This window comes from Amphiura filiformis, chromosome 20 (assembly GCF_039555335.1).
Source record: "Amphiura filiformis chromosome 20, Afil_fr2py, whole genome shotgun sequence".
Classification (NCBI taxonomy): domain Eukaryota; kingdom Metazoa; phylum Echinodermata; class Ophiuroidea; order Amphilepidida; family Amphiuridae; genus Amphiura; species Amphiura filiformis.
This window is the reverse complement of record NC_092647.1, coordinates 57,644,305-57,657,382: the sequence shown is the minus strand read 5'-3', so window position 1 is coordinate 57,657,382 and position 13,078 is coordinate 57,644,305. Positions and strand designations below refer to the sequence as shown.

At 36.6% G+C, this 13,078-nt stretch overlaps 1 protein-coding gene across 1 annotated transcript in view; it reads right to left on the bottom strand.

Moving 5' to 3' along the window:
- Positions 1–13,078, bottom strand: part of LOC140142103 (cubilin-like) — a 167,333-nt gene that overhangs the window by 94,028 nt on the left and 60,227 nt on the right. Inside the window, 9 exon segments of the mRNA XM_072164062.1 lie at positions 257–419; positions 1,570–1,754; positions 2,308–2,551; positions 3,865–3,980; positions 5,763–6,110; positions 6,792–6,887; positions 7,725–7,856; positions 10,417–10,591; positions 11,915–12,044. Coding sequence (XP_072020163.1) covers positions 257–419; positions 1,570–1,754; positions 2,308–2,551; positions 3,865–3,980; positions 5,763–6,110; positions 6,792–6,887; positions 7,725–7,856; positions 10,417–10,591; positions 11,915–12,044 — 1,589 coding nt within the window.

Sequence of the window (13,078 nt, the reverse complement as noted above, 5' to 3'; positions counted from 1 at the left end):
TTCTGTCTTCAATTATATCTGTGGCCCGTGCAAAATTACTTCCTGATGTTAAATAAGGCCCAACAATACCAATTATAAATGGTATGGTATTGACCACATGGTGCCATGATAGAACTATCAATTAGGTCTGGTTTCTAATGTTTGGAACAATAGAACGCAATTAAATCGGTGGTTGTAGCTGCCAGAGCATTGCCAGTTGAGTGGCAGTTGAGTTTTGAAGCTATCCCTAAAAATCTACAATTAAAAAATATCTTACTTGAATCCGAAGTGAAGGTAATGTGGAATCCTTGATCATTCTCTGTAGCATCACTATGGAAACGGACTGTCGCATAAGGACCAGTTGTTTCTACTGGAGATGGCAACTGTGAACTACAATATTTACCCAGGGAAGGTGCATCTTCTTCTATTCCATCATGTAACTATGGAAATATAAAATCAAATAAATAAACAATATTCAATGTACAAACTTTACAACACATTGTAAGTCTCTATGTTTATCGTAAGTTGACACTATTCAACCAACCCATTATGTACTGTGAATTTCTGTGATATCTTCTTTGATACAGGCCTTACACTAAATTTTTTGGGATTAAAAAATTTATCAAGTTCTGCCAAATGAAAAAATAGCTCAATCCTAATCATTCATTTAGTACTTTACAGTAGATAAAAGAAAAAGTTCAATATTTTACTAATTTCTTGAAAAAAGAGACAAAAACGTGCATTTTCAAAATGTTTTCTGACAAACCATTCAAAATTTAAACATAATAGTTATATTTGACACGATCAAGGGAAATGAGTTGGATGTCGCTAATATTGATTTTGAGATATTGGCAAAGAATGTGTTAAAATTCTTTTGTTTTATATTGTTTTCAGCGATTGATAAATTGATGTAACTTTGCAAAGAAAATTCGTATCAATATGAGGTTTTCAGTTTCAGAAAGCTCTAAATGTCCTTTTTAGAAACATATGTAAACCTCATTTTCGACCAGGGTTGACATGTGACTCATTCCCCTTGATCATGTCACATATGACCACACATCCTTCAGGATCTAAGGAAAATCTTACCTCTAAATAGTCAGTCACATGACATTACATGGTCACATGACCTACATTAAATGATAGTCATATGACCAAACCATCCTTCAGGATCTAAGGATAATCTTACCTTTAAATAGTCATAGTTACATGACATTACATGGTCACATGACCTACATCAAATGATAGTCATACGACCAAACCATCCTTCAGGATCTAAGGACAATTTTAACTCTAATTAGTCACAGTTACATGACATTACACGCTCACATGACCTGCATCAAATGATAGTCATATGACCAAACCATCCTTCAGGATCTAAGGAAAATCTTACCTCTAAATAGTCAGTCACATGACATTACACAGTCACATGACCTACATCAAATGATAGTCATATGACCAAACCATCCTTCAGGATCTAAGGAAAATCTTACCTCTAAATAGTCAGTCACATGACATTACACAGTCACATGACCTACATCAAATGATAGTCATATGACCAAACCATCCTTCAGGATCTAAGGAAAAACTTACCTCTAAATAGTCATAGTCACATGTGTCATGCGTTTCTATTCTAAGTGTACCAAAAGCAATAGTTATCTTGAGTCCAGCATCTACTGTTATCCTCCAGAAGCAGTCACGGCTATGAGGGTACACACCAGGCCACCCAGGGGAGCTGATGCTACCAAAGGTTTGATCGGTAATCTCACCACCACATACTATATTAAGAATAAGAATAAAAACATAATGAAAACTAAAAATCTTGCGGTTCTCGAAGCAGCCACAATACGCCACCTTGACACAGACGAAAAATTGATAAATGGGGACATGAATTGAATTTGCCCCCTTACGTATTGAAGATACACATTTTTTCCCAAATTTCAAAACAATTTTTATCTTCAATACCAAATTTTTAAATGATGGGTTGCTTTTTCTCCCAGCTACATATGCTTAAAGTATATATCCTTGGATATATAAAGTCTACTTCGAGGACTGTTAAATGTAAAAAATATCAATTTTTAATAATTTGCCATAAAATTTATATTATAAATTTCAAAAAATCTAAAATTATTTGATATCATGCAGAAGGACATTCCATGTATTTAGAATGTAATTTGATGTGTTTGATATGCTCTCAGGTCCCATAAAAATACTGTGCAAATGTTCCTATCTGATCCCTTAATCAATTTAAAACATACTCAGAGCATTTTGTAATTTCCAGAATATGCGTCATGACCCACAGTAACCCAAGATTTCCACCTATGCACTCACCGGGATCCACACTGCGCCACTGTATCTTAAAACCAGTACCAGATATACTGGCATCAGAGAAAAACCAGAAGTATAACTGATCATGTGTGCTTCTTATGGGATCGCCGTGTGGTGGCGGATTTGCATTACAGTAACGTCCAATGGGATGATGGGCAGCCGTGTGTCCATCGTTGATTTGCAAGAAGTCATACATGCAGTTGTTATGTTCCTCTATGTCGAATCTAGCAAATGTTATCTCAATTACCTGTGGTAAAATAAGTACAGCAATTAAGTTTAACCATGTATACATACATATACCACAACTTAATCTACATCACCACACTGTTGTTTATATGAATATCAGAATCAGGTCACTTCCTCCAACGGCTAATTTGCTCTGCGCTTTCTGTCAGGACTTAAGATTGAGAATATTCAAACAGCGCAGAGACACATTGGGACAGACTGGGGTCAGCATCCTACTTTTTTTTTTTTTTTATTGAATGTGCTGTATGTGATATTCCACAATCTGATCCTATCACATCATGGAGGACATACATTTTGTGCTTTCAGTGCCACTTGACTTGATCAAGATCACAGCACTGCTGTTTATATGAATATCAGAATCATTTCACTTCCTCCAGACAATTACCTTACACTGCACTTTCTGTCAGTACTAAGATTGTGAATATCCAAACAGCGCAGGGACACGTTGGAACAGTCAGGGGTAACACCTTACTCTTTTTAAAACTGACTGTGATGTATATGTACAGGTATGGCTCTCTGTACACATGACCTACTGCTTCACGTCCCCTCGGAAGGACAAGCTTCTCTTGTGTTTCACTTCCAATGCCAAATAAACAATGGGCAGAGCAATTTTTTTGGAAATAGAGAAAAGTTATTTATCAGTTACTACATTTAATTATTCAGTCCACATGAGAGTTAATAACAAATTAACTGTCTGTGAGTGTGACAATCAAAATATAATCATGAGGTGAAATATTCCACAATCCCAGAAGAGCAAGTGGAATGGAACAATGCATCTTTCACCAAGTGATTATATTTCAAATATTACACACATTAAAGACAGTAAATATTTGTTTTATATCACTCATATTACTTAAATTACTATTTAAGGTATGAATACATTTTTCATTAGAACCATGTTTTGCTGTGACACGTACACTTCACATTTGTGGGTCTACCACATAGCTAACTCTGTCAGTCTACGAGTCGACTTAATGCTTGGCACACACATACTATTATAGCCCAGCAATGTGATGGTAAAAACTATCACATGCAAAGACTGATGCTAAATTACAATCGATCAATGAATTGTCTACTAACTTAGTTTTCAGTAATACACACTTGGATTGAAGCTGGTTTTCTGATGTAGCTGTTTTATATAAATTAAATAATACTTTTCAAATAAAAAGCATTGTTTCATTTCCAAACTATTTAATAGTATGACCTTACATTCCAACTTTCTCAACTAAGCATTGATTTTCAATGATAAAGCAGGTTAAGTTTGAAAAAAAATCAAGCCAAAATAAGTTACATTAAAAACCAAATGAAACCTACCTTATCTGATTGAGGAATAGTAATGACCCATGCACAGGAAACTCCATGGGGATAAGGGTTCCCCTCTCTTGGAAACTCAAATTCTCCTATCGGACCACTGAGCCATGCACCACATGCTGTATAAAATAAAGATAAAGAATACAATTAATTGTTTTAACAATTTTTAACAACTTTTTATGTTGTAGCATTTAGTAAAACTTAAATGTTTCGAAATTTTTTCCATCAAAATATCATGAAGAATTTCAGAACCACTGAACCAATAGTGAGCTTTCGTTCATGAAAGTTCATCTGTGTTGGTATAAATCATGATTTTGATTTAAACTTTTGATCCAAACACAAGGAATTAATTCCTACCTCGGAATTTTCAGATGGTACTCCATCTTTCATCAGCGAGTGAGTGACTGTATCAGGTCGTGATCTTTTTGACCTTTGACCTGATAACAGACTCGTAGACTCCTGAGAGTTTGAACAGAAAAGAAAGACATTACAGGTCCGGTATACTACATCCCATGCCAGGGCAAAACTGTAACCGGACAGTGCAAAGAATCTTATATTGGTGAAACTGAGCGCTCCTTAAAACACGGTTTCAGGAACATAGGAGGCCCAGCAGTACAGCATCAGAGGTCTCAAACCACATCCATATCGAGTCTCCTGGACATTTTGTGGACTTGGATAAAGTTCACATACTCGATAGGGACAGCAGGTGGTGCCAACGTGGAGTCAAGGAAGCAGTTCACATCAAAGCCAACCAACCATCTCTCAACAAAGATGGGGGCCGGTTCAAACTCTCAGGAGTCTACGAGTCTGTTATCAGGTCAAAGGTCAAAAGATCACGACCTGATACAGTCACTCACTCGCTGATGAAAGATGGAGTACCATCTGAAAATTCCGAGGTAGGAATTAATTCCTTGTGTTTGGATCAAAAGTTTAAATCAAAATCAATAGTGAGCTTGTTCTCATCGTAATGCACTTTTCATGCTGATTCCAAATATGGTCATGAAAATGTCAAATTCTGAAATTTTCGAATTATTAAAGAAACTTTGATACTTGTCATTTGCAGTTGACACCCATGTTGAAGGATTAAATATTTGAATACTATTTCTTAAGTTAACTCAAATATACATTGTAAGTATTAATAGCTTTGACTTAACTGTTTGAGTCTTTTCATCAGTTCAGTTTCAGGATAATTTCATCCATTCAATTATAAACATAATACAAAAAAATAATTTCTTTTCATAAAAACAGTGAGGAACATTTAAAAATATGACAAAAGTATGAGAAGCAGTGGATGCATGAGGATCCCACTTAACGCAAAGCATGATGTTGTGGCACCCTATATATAATGCTTCAATTATACAATAATAACAAAAACAAAAAAGCCTTGTAAGTAGAGAAATTACAAGATATATCAATGCAAAATACAACAAAAGTATTTAACGCATAAATAAAAAGCAATTTTATAACCAGTAGGCATCAGCCACCTTGATGGCTAATCTAATGTCAGGAACAGATACTTTTCTGCTGATATTTGGAGGTCAGAAAGCATATTGTAATTTTATTGGTAGTCCAAAAATAAAACCATATTCAAAACATAAAACAATTTTTACTAGGAGTACATTGAATTGTTTTGTAAATATAAGAAAGTGCTGAAAAAGAATAGTGTTAAATGAGAAACAGGGTGTAGAGTAAGGTAGATTAAAAGATTGTATAGTAGGACGTGAATGCATGAACCAATCATTTTCAACCAACTGGATCTATTAAATTAATTTACCTTTCTTGATTATTAACTTTCGGGGATGAAGTAATTCAAAACATTAATACAATGCAATCGCTCAACGATCGAGTACAAATTCAGCTTAAAATAAGATTATAGGAATAGAAACATAATGGCAGCTTACCATATAACTCTTCCTCACAATTGTCACCTCCATAGCCACTAACACACTGGCAATCATACCCATACCCATTCTCCCTGTCAGTACAAGATCCACCATTCTGACATGGGTTGGACGCACACTCAACAGTCTCCCTATCGCAATTAACACCCTCCCAGCCAATATCACATTCACACTCGTAGGAGTTTGACCCTGTGGAAACACATCGTCCATTCTCGCATGGGTTGTCGTTACACGTGGTGGCGCCACCACCGCCACCAGTGCCTCCACCTGATTGCAAGCATCCATTGAGTCCTACACCATTGCCTGTGTAACCTGGTTGGCATGTACATATTCGGCCTCCTGGAACACCTACCAAGTAGGAAAAATAATGCAAAATTTGAGAATATTTGAGATATATTTACATAGGCATTGTATACTTTAAACATACAAAGGCACTGTATAGTGAATTACAGACAAACATGCAACTCTGTAAACTTCCAGAACCCAACAAAGCTTAATTTTTTGAACAAAAAAAAACAACAGTTTAGACACAGTCCACACTAGTATTTTTTTCGTCATCATGTTGTAATTTCCAGATTAGGAATGATTATAATGATGAGAGCGTTCACATGGTCAGCACCTCGAGTCATTGTGTCATAATCACTTCTGGTTATACATACGCCATAGGTATTACGGATTCCACTTAATAAACATGATACAAAGACAAAATATGTACAAACAAGATGGCTAATTTTCATCAGCAATTACAGTCATGCTACAACCAACCGAATAATGGAAATTTTGCAGGGATGAACTTCAACACCCACCCCAATGCCAGGACCGTGACTTTTCTGTCGGGCAGGTAAATTTTCAACGAATGTACACACCCTCCCTGATGGGTATGAAATTGAGGATGGTAAACTGGTAGTATCGCAATGGCTGGTAACATTTCTGTCGTGCTGGTAACTTCAATGAGTTACCTGCCTGACTGGCTAATGGCCATAAAATTAGAGTACACTCTTGAATGTATGGTTCAATTGTTCAACTTACCAGAGTTTTCAGTACAAATTGCTGAAGGACTGCAGCCCCCATTATTCTGATTACACAACCCAATATATGTACATATTTCACCATTACCTACATATCCTAAAATAGAGAAAGAAATGAAATGTTAGTGCACTGATTTTGAAACTATTATGTTATTCTCAAGCAGTTCTGGAATGACATCCACCCACACGAAAATGGACTTTTACACTAATTCTGTTATAATCAAGGTGAATTTTGTACTCAAATTTGTCATTGTTTCTGCAGATATGGCAATTGCAATCACTTGTCTTATCTGCAGGACATATCTTATAATTCCTTGATTCAGCAGCTGTTATTGTTCAATTCTGCATTCTTTAGTATCTGAACAGGTGGTTAAAACAATAGGTCCAAAATGGAGAGCACAATTTGCACAAATTTATAAGTGTAAACTTACCAGGATAAGTGTAAACAGGTGTTTTAACAAACAATTTGTTTTCAAAGCATTACATGTAGGTGCAACTGGAAAGAGGCTCTCATAAATGGTAAACATTATCTAATGCTTAAAGTTAAATTCAATCAAGCTAATGATACTTGAATTCAAAAGTTGCACTCCCTGCGGGACAGTATATGTCACAAAATTCCTTCCTTTTATACACTACCATGGGAGCTAATAAACAACATACATTATTCACCTCAGAATTTATTAGTATCTCAGAAAGTGTTGCTTACAAACAAAATATATGATACAATCTGGTCCTTGGTGTCCAGCTGGTCCATATCACTTCTGTCCCACAAGGAGCTTATCTCACAAGTGGGATTTTATGCCAAAATTCATTCATGATTTTGTTTTTATAAACATTGCCCTAATAAAGCTTTGACCTACCAGTATTATTGACTAAAAAATGTTCAGGTGTTAACCAAGACAGTCTGTCCTGTCTGTCCCATTGCTAGTCTTACCTGCTGGACATGTCCCACAATTCCTTGATCCAATTGTATTTATACACTGCACTAAAGGAGCCAATGAACAGCCTCCATTGTTCTGTAAGCACTCGTTAACATCTGTACAGGTATTGCCATTGCCAGTATAACCTATATGCATTAACAGAAATAGAAAGCGAAACAATTAGAATGGTTTTGATTAATATCATTTTTATTTTGTGCGCATACTGTAGAAGTGGAAGTTTTCATGCAACATTTTTTGCACTGTTTGTGTTCCAAGCAGCCATTATAAAAATTAAACGTGTGAATATGTTCTTTTACGTTAGGTCTATGTATAAGAACACTCAAATCATGAATTTGAAAATAAGCAGTAATTCAAAATCCTTAAAGCGTGGAAATTACCCCCGGGAAAACGACCACTTTAGAGTATTTGAATAGAGAAACAGAAACCATAAAAATTTGATTGTTTTTAGAAAAAACCCATCAGCACTACCGAATAATAACTGATGTTAATGTCTTTCATTAGGCAAACACTGATAAAGATTGCAAAAGGCAAAGCACCTGTTCTCCTATTTCAGGAAAATACATATCCTCAGTCTTATACAAAACCTAGCAACAAAGAATAAAATAAATACTTTACTTGTGTATTTCCTTGAAAATTTAACTTCATATTTGCCTTTTACAAAATTTATAAACATAATTTTGATCTGCTGAATGACAGTGCAGGTGTCGCAAACTACGTTGATGCTAATCAAGGATCTGAAAAGGTAACTTTGCAAGCAAAAACATGCTTGAACAAATTTTAATCTTTCCCCAGAGTAGCCAGTGCACATAAACGTTAAAAAACACACGCTTGTTTCAAATGCAAAATTTGAACTTGATTGAATGTTAAGGCATTCTGATTTAGCCTGATGTGTCTTTAAGAATCAGAAAGTACACCCATATTTATACCCCAATTGCCAATTTTCCATACAATTCTGACCCATTTTCGACCCAGATTTTTAGCCAAATTAAACACAATTTTCAATGTTTTTACCAAATTAAGGGCTTCGGTTTATAGGAGAAATTGTGGTATTTTCTTTCCTGAAATACTTGGACAAAATACCCATTTTTATACAAAAGGGTGCCATTCTAATACCAGATACCTTAAAATGATAACTATATTTGCAGCACATTACAATATGGTAATTTTTTTAGTTCAATAAGGTATTGTTTGAAACCTTTGAAGGCCTGCACGAACAAAAGGCTATATTAAACAAGGAAATTAAGCACTCATTCATACATAGCAAGTCATTTTTAATTATGATTCAAAGATAAACCATTCAATAAAAATTCAATTATCAAACTTTATTGGTCCTATAATTAGCAATATTTGGATAACCCTGTAAATTTCCATGAAAAGATATCAAAATCTGAGCAAAGATCTGTGAAGTCCTTTCATGTCATACACCTTGGCTCAATTATAGTATTCCTTGTAGCTGGTCACTAATGAGGTCAAATCTATTGGTGTGGAACCACTAATCAGTAGCTAATTTGGACCAATATGGACCAATTATTTTGGTCTGATTGCTCTTACCTCATCAGTATAATAAAACAGTAATTTGTGTTCAGTCAATCAAAATATGTAGTAAAAGACCTTGACAATATAAAGTTTGACAAATGATGGCGGTACTAAAATATGTCCATGGTCAAATATTGAATTGCAACTCAAGTATTTTACTGTGTCACGTATTAGAATACTTGAGAAAACCTCTCCCTTGATATCATTCTCTATCTTTGTTCCTCTCTCTCTCAATCTTAACAGTCTGTTTTTATAGATGTCGTTAACACTTTTAGCATGCACCCTGCGGCACCCCTACTTGTAACTACCTGCACACCTATCTAACCTAGCCCTACTATAGGGCCTTTTAAACACACTATATCCGAGAACCGCTAAAACCCACTAACCGCTCCATGGGGAATAGCAGTCACAGGGTTTAGCAGTTCTCTGGATATAGCCAGGTTTTATGATATATGGTTTTGGATCACCACAGTCAAAAGGCCCTATACTAGTAAGGCTAATCTAACCAAGTACATTGCACACCTGAAGCTAAGCTCCAAGATGTGGACCCATCATACTTTTTTTACTATCCAACTGAGATATGACCTGACACTGGCAAACTAGAGATTGTCTTACAAGCATTAGTTTGCAATACACGCTGGTAGGTAGGTCCTCAGTTACGGAGTGTCCTTGGTTGCTCACCCTACCCCATCCCACATGTATGGGTTGGTGTTGCGGTCTCCTCTCACCACTTCAGCCAGCTTTGTAAACAAGCATGGTCGCCGTCCAGGCAGGTTGTTCCCCAACAACAGCACACGCCTTGTTGGTGGAAGTAAATCACCAATATTAATTTATGTAAGCTCTGCCAAATGAGGACATCAAATTTGACCCCATACTGTACTATTCACGCTCATGGAAACATTCCCAAAGTCAGTCGCCATGATGTGGGCATGTACTTTGCACACATCAAATCACACTATCTATAACCATGCCATGAAGGAGGTCAGCTCTATAGCATTTTTGTAACTATTTGCAACCTCTTGCACCAAACAGAAAATCATAAAAGTCCCCCGTTTGGTGCATGACCAGGGTTGCGATTAAAATATCATATAAATGTCCTCATTTGGAGGAAGGCACTTACAAATGCACCCCCAAACACTTGTATCTCACCTGTAGGGCAGCTGCCACAGTAATACGTCCCTGGAACATTGATACAATCTACTAACGGTTGAGTTGAACAAGGTCTGTTTCTATCTGAGCACTCATCTACATCAATAGTACATGCTGGATTGTTGCTGTTTGGATCACTGCGCCATCCATCGTAGCATATGCAGTCATATCGAGGCTATCGGATTCAAATCAAGATAAACAATAACTATTAAACTCAGAAGGTACAGGATTTAGATTGAATCAAATTTATACGAGTGGATATTCATATGCAGTGGCAGATGCAGAATCTATAACTTCAACACAACATTATTTTTCATTAACCTGGAATGTTTTCAATAGATCCACTTACATCTTCTGCAAATGGTGACGCTGTGATAATATCTTGACAATCGGAATATTTCTTTCTTCTGATGTCATATGATTGATAAGATGGATGTTATGCCCTCCCCTGGTATCAGTAAGTTATCCTAAATAGGATCTATTTCTAGTCCTTACTCATGGTTCAGTCTTGGTTTCTGAGTCCTTATGTGTATTGCTTCAAGAACTATCCGGGAAAACGTTTTTGTTACCGTTGGAGAGCCCTTCTGATGTTCAGGGGGCATAACATCATAATACCCTAAGGTGTTATCTTGCCACTCATATGACATCATCAGAAAGGACTATTCCGATTGTAGACAAGATATCATACATCCATCACCATATGCTGAAGATGGAAGTTGATCTATAGCAAAAAACATTCCAGGTGAGCAAAAAATAGTTGAAGTTAAACTCTTTAATTCTTTATTGCATCTAACTTCACAGTTTCAACCAAATGGATCCTGGTGAATTGTAAATATCTTGGGCTACTGTGATGCACTTTTTAAAATTTGCCTGTTGTGATAAAACTCTCAAAGGGTGGTGCAAATTATGGGCTCCTCCAGAATGAGTGCCCCCTTTCACAAACCTTCCGTCCCTGGGTGCAAAATTGTGATTCAGTATAACTAAGCATTTTATTGAGCTTCATGATTTAATACTCCTATTTTAAAACGACATTGCACCTCAACTTCAATTATGTGCAATTTGGTGACACAAATTAGAAAAACTATTTTGAGGCTGCTGTGAAGATCAATGTGTACTGATGCTTAGGCCAAAAAAAATTAATTGTTTGGTTGCCCTTCCAAGCCAAAAGTTTGGAGGGTTGGTAGGTCGATCTTTTTTTTCATGGGCTTTTCTTCTATTTTGAGAAGACTTACTGTATTAACAAATGCTTGATCATTTTAGGGTAAATAATTTTTGGACTGAATTTAAATGGAAATACTTCTTGTTTTTCAACAAATATGCATTTAATAAATAAAATGAGTGAATAAGAAATATAAAATGTCCTTGACATTGTCCAAATTTAAGGTTTCTTCAAAAAAGTGATTAAAAAAAACACCCAAAATTTCCAATTTTTTGGGTCGGTCTCTGAGAGCAACCAAACATATTTTTTGGCCTTAGCTTGTGAAGAGATTGCACTCACAGTATTAGACTGTGTTCTAGGTTTGTTAACACAGTATCCATGTAAACATAAATCTTGTGATGATGCAGAGCTACAGTCATCCCATTGAATACTGCATCTTGGACCATTCCAATTAGCTGCACATTGACACCTACAACAAAGAAAACAAGAAGCCATTTTCAAATTAATGAAGTTAATATTTCGATGTACCTGTTTCTTTCTCTCCTTCTACTCTACTCTTACACAGGTACCGAGCTCACACTGTCCTCACTCTTGCGATCGAAGTAGCGCCTCTCTTAACCCTAATGGCCTAAGGGCTTTTCGGCGACGGAAAGGGAAAGAAGGAAGTAATAAAGAGAGAAGAGAAAGAAAGAAGTTGTCTGCTGTGGGTGGGATTCGAACCCAAGACCCCTCGCATGCCAAGCAAATGGTCGGCGACACCTTGCCACGGGTATTGGGCTTCGCTGGCCAGCGAAACCGTGCCTATATATCACTTAGTGCGATTGCGTCATCACTCCACGTGGGATGCACGCACGAACAGCGCATATATCAAGTAGTATTTTGTAGTACACGGTATGGTTATAGGGCTAATTTAGCACTCGCAGGTTTTCATTATCATTGTGTAAATTATTTGTGTTAAATACAAAGTGTCAGGTGTCCAAAGCAGGAGTGAAAATGGCAACTTCTTTATACATACACAGGGGTACCAACAATTTAGCAGTAACGAGGCCTATAGTTTACATAATTTCAGGGTTCATACAAACCTTAAGGTAAAGATGCTGTCATCATAATGGTGATGATTTTTAAAATATGATGCAACCTGTCACATCATATGGATAACAGAAGAATAGCCAAGATTATGAATTCTATATTGGCAGTGGCAGCACTAAACCAAAATTATGAAAATTTTCAATAAAATGCAGCAATTTTGCATAAAATTTGTTGATTTTACCTCTCCCTGGAATTCACTTTTCCCCCAATGCCCAGTGGCGTGCGCAGCACATTAAAAGTGGTGGGGCCAGGTTGTTCAGTTTCCCCAAATGGAGTCTGATTAGGAGCATATTTTGATGTTTTTCCCCCGAATAACCAACAAAAGTGGGGCCTGGCCCCCCTCACCCCCCCTTTGCGCACGCCACTGCCAATGCCCCCTCACCCCCCCAAAAAAAAATCCTGGTGCCACCACTA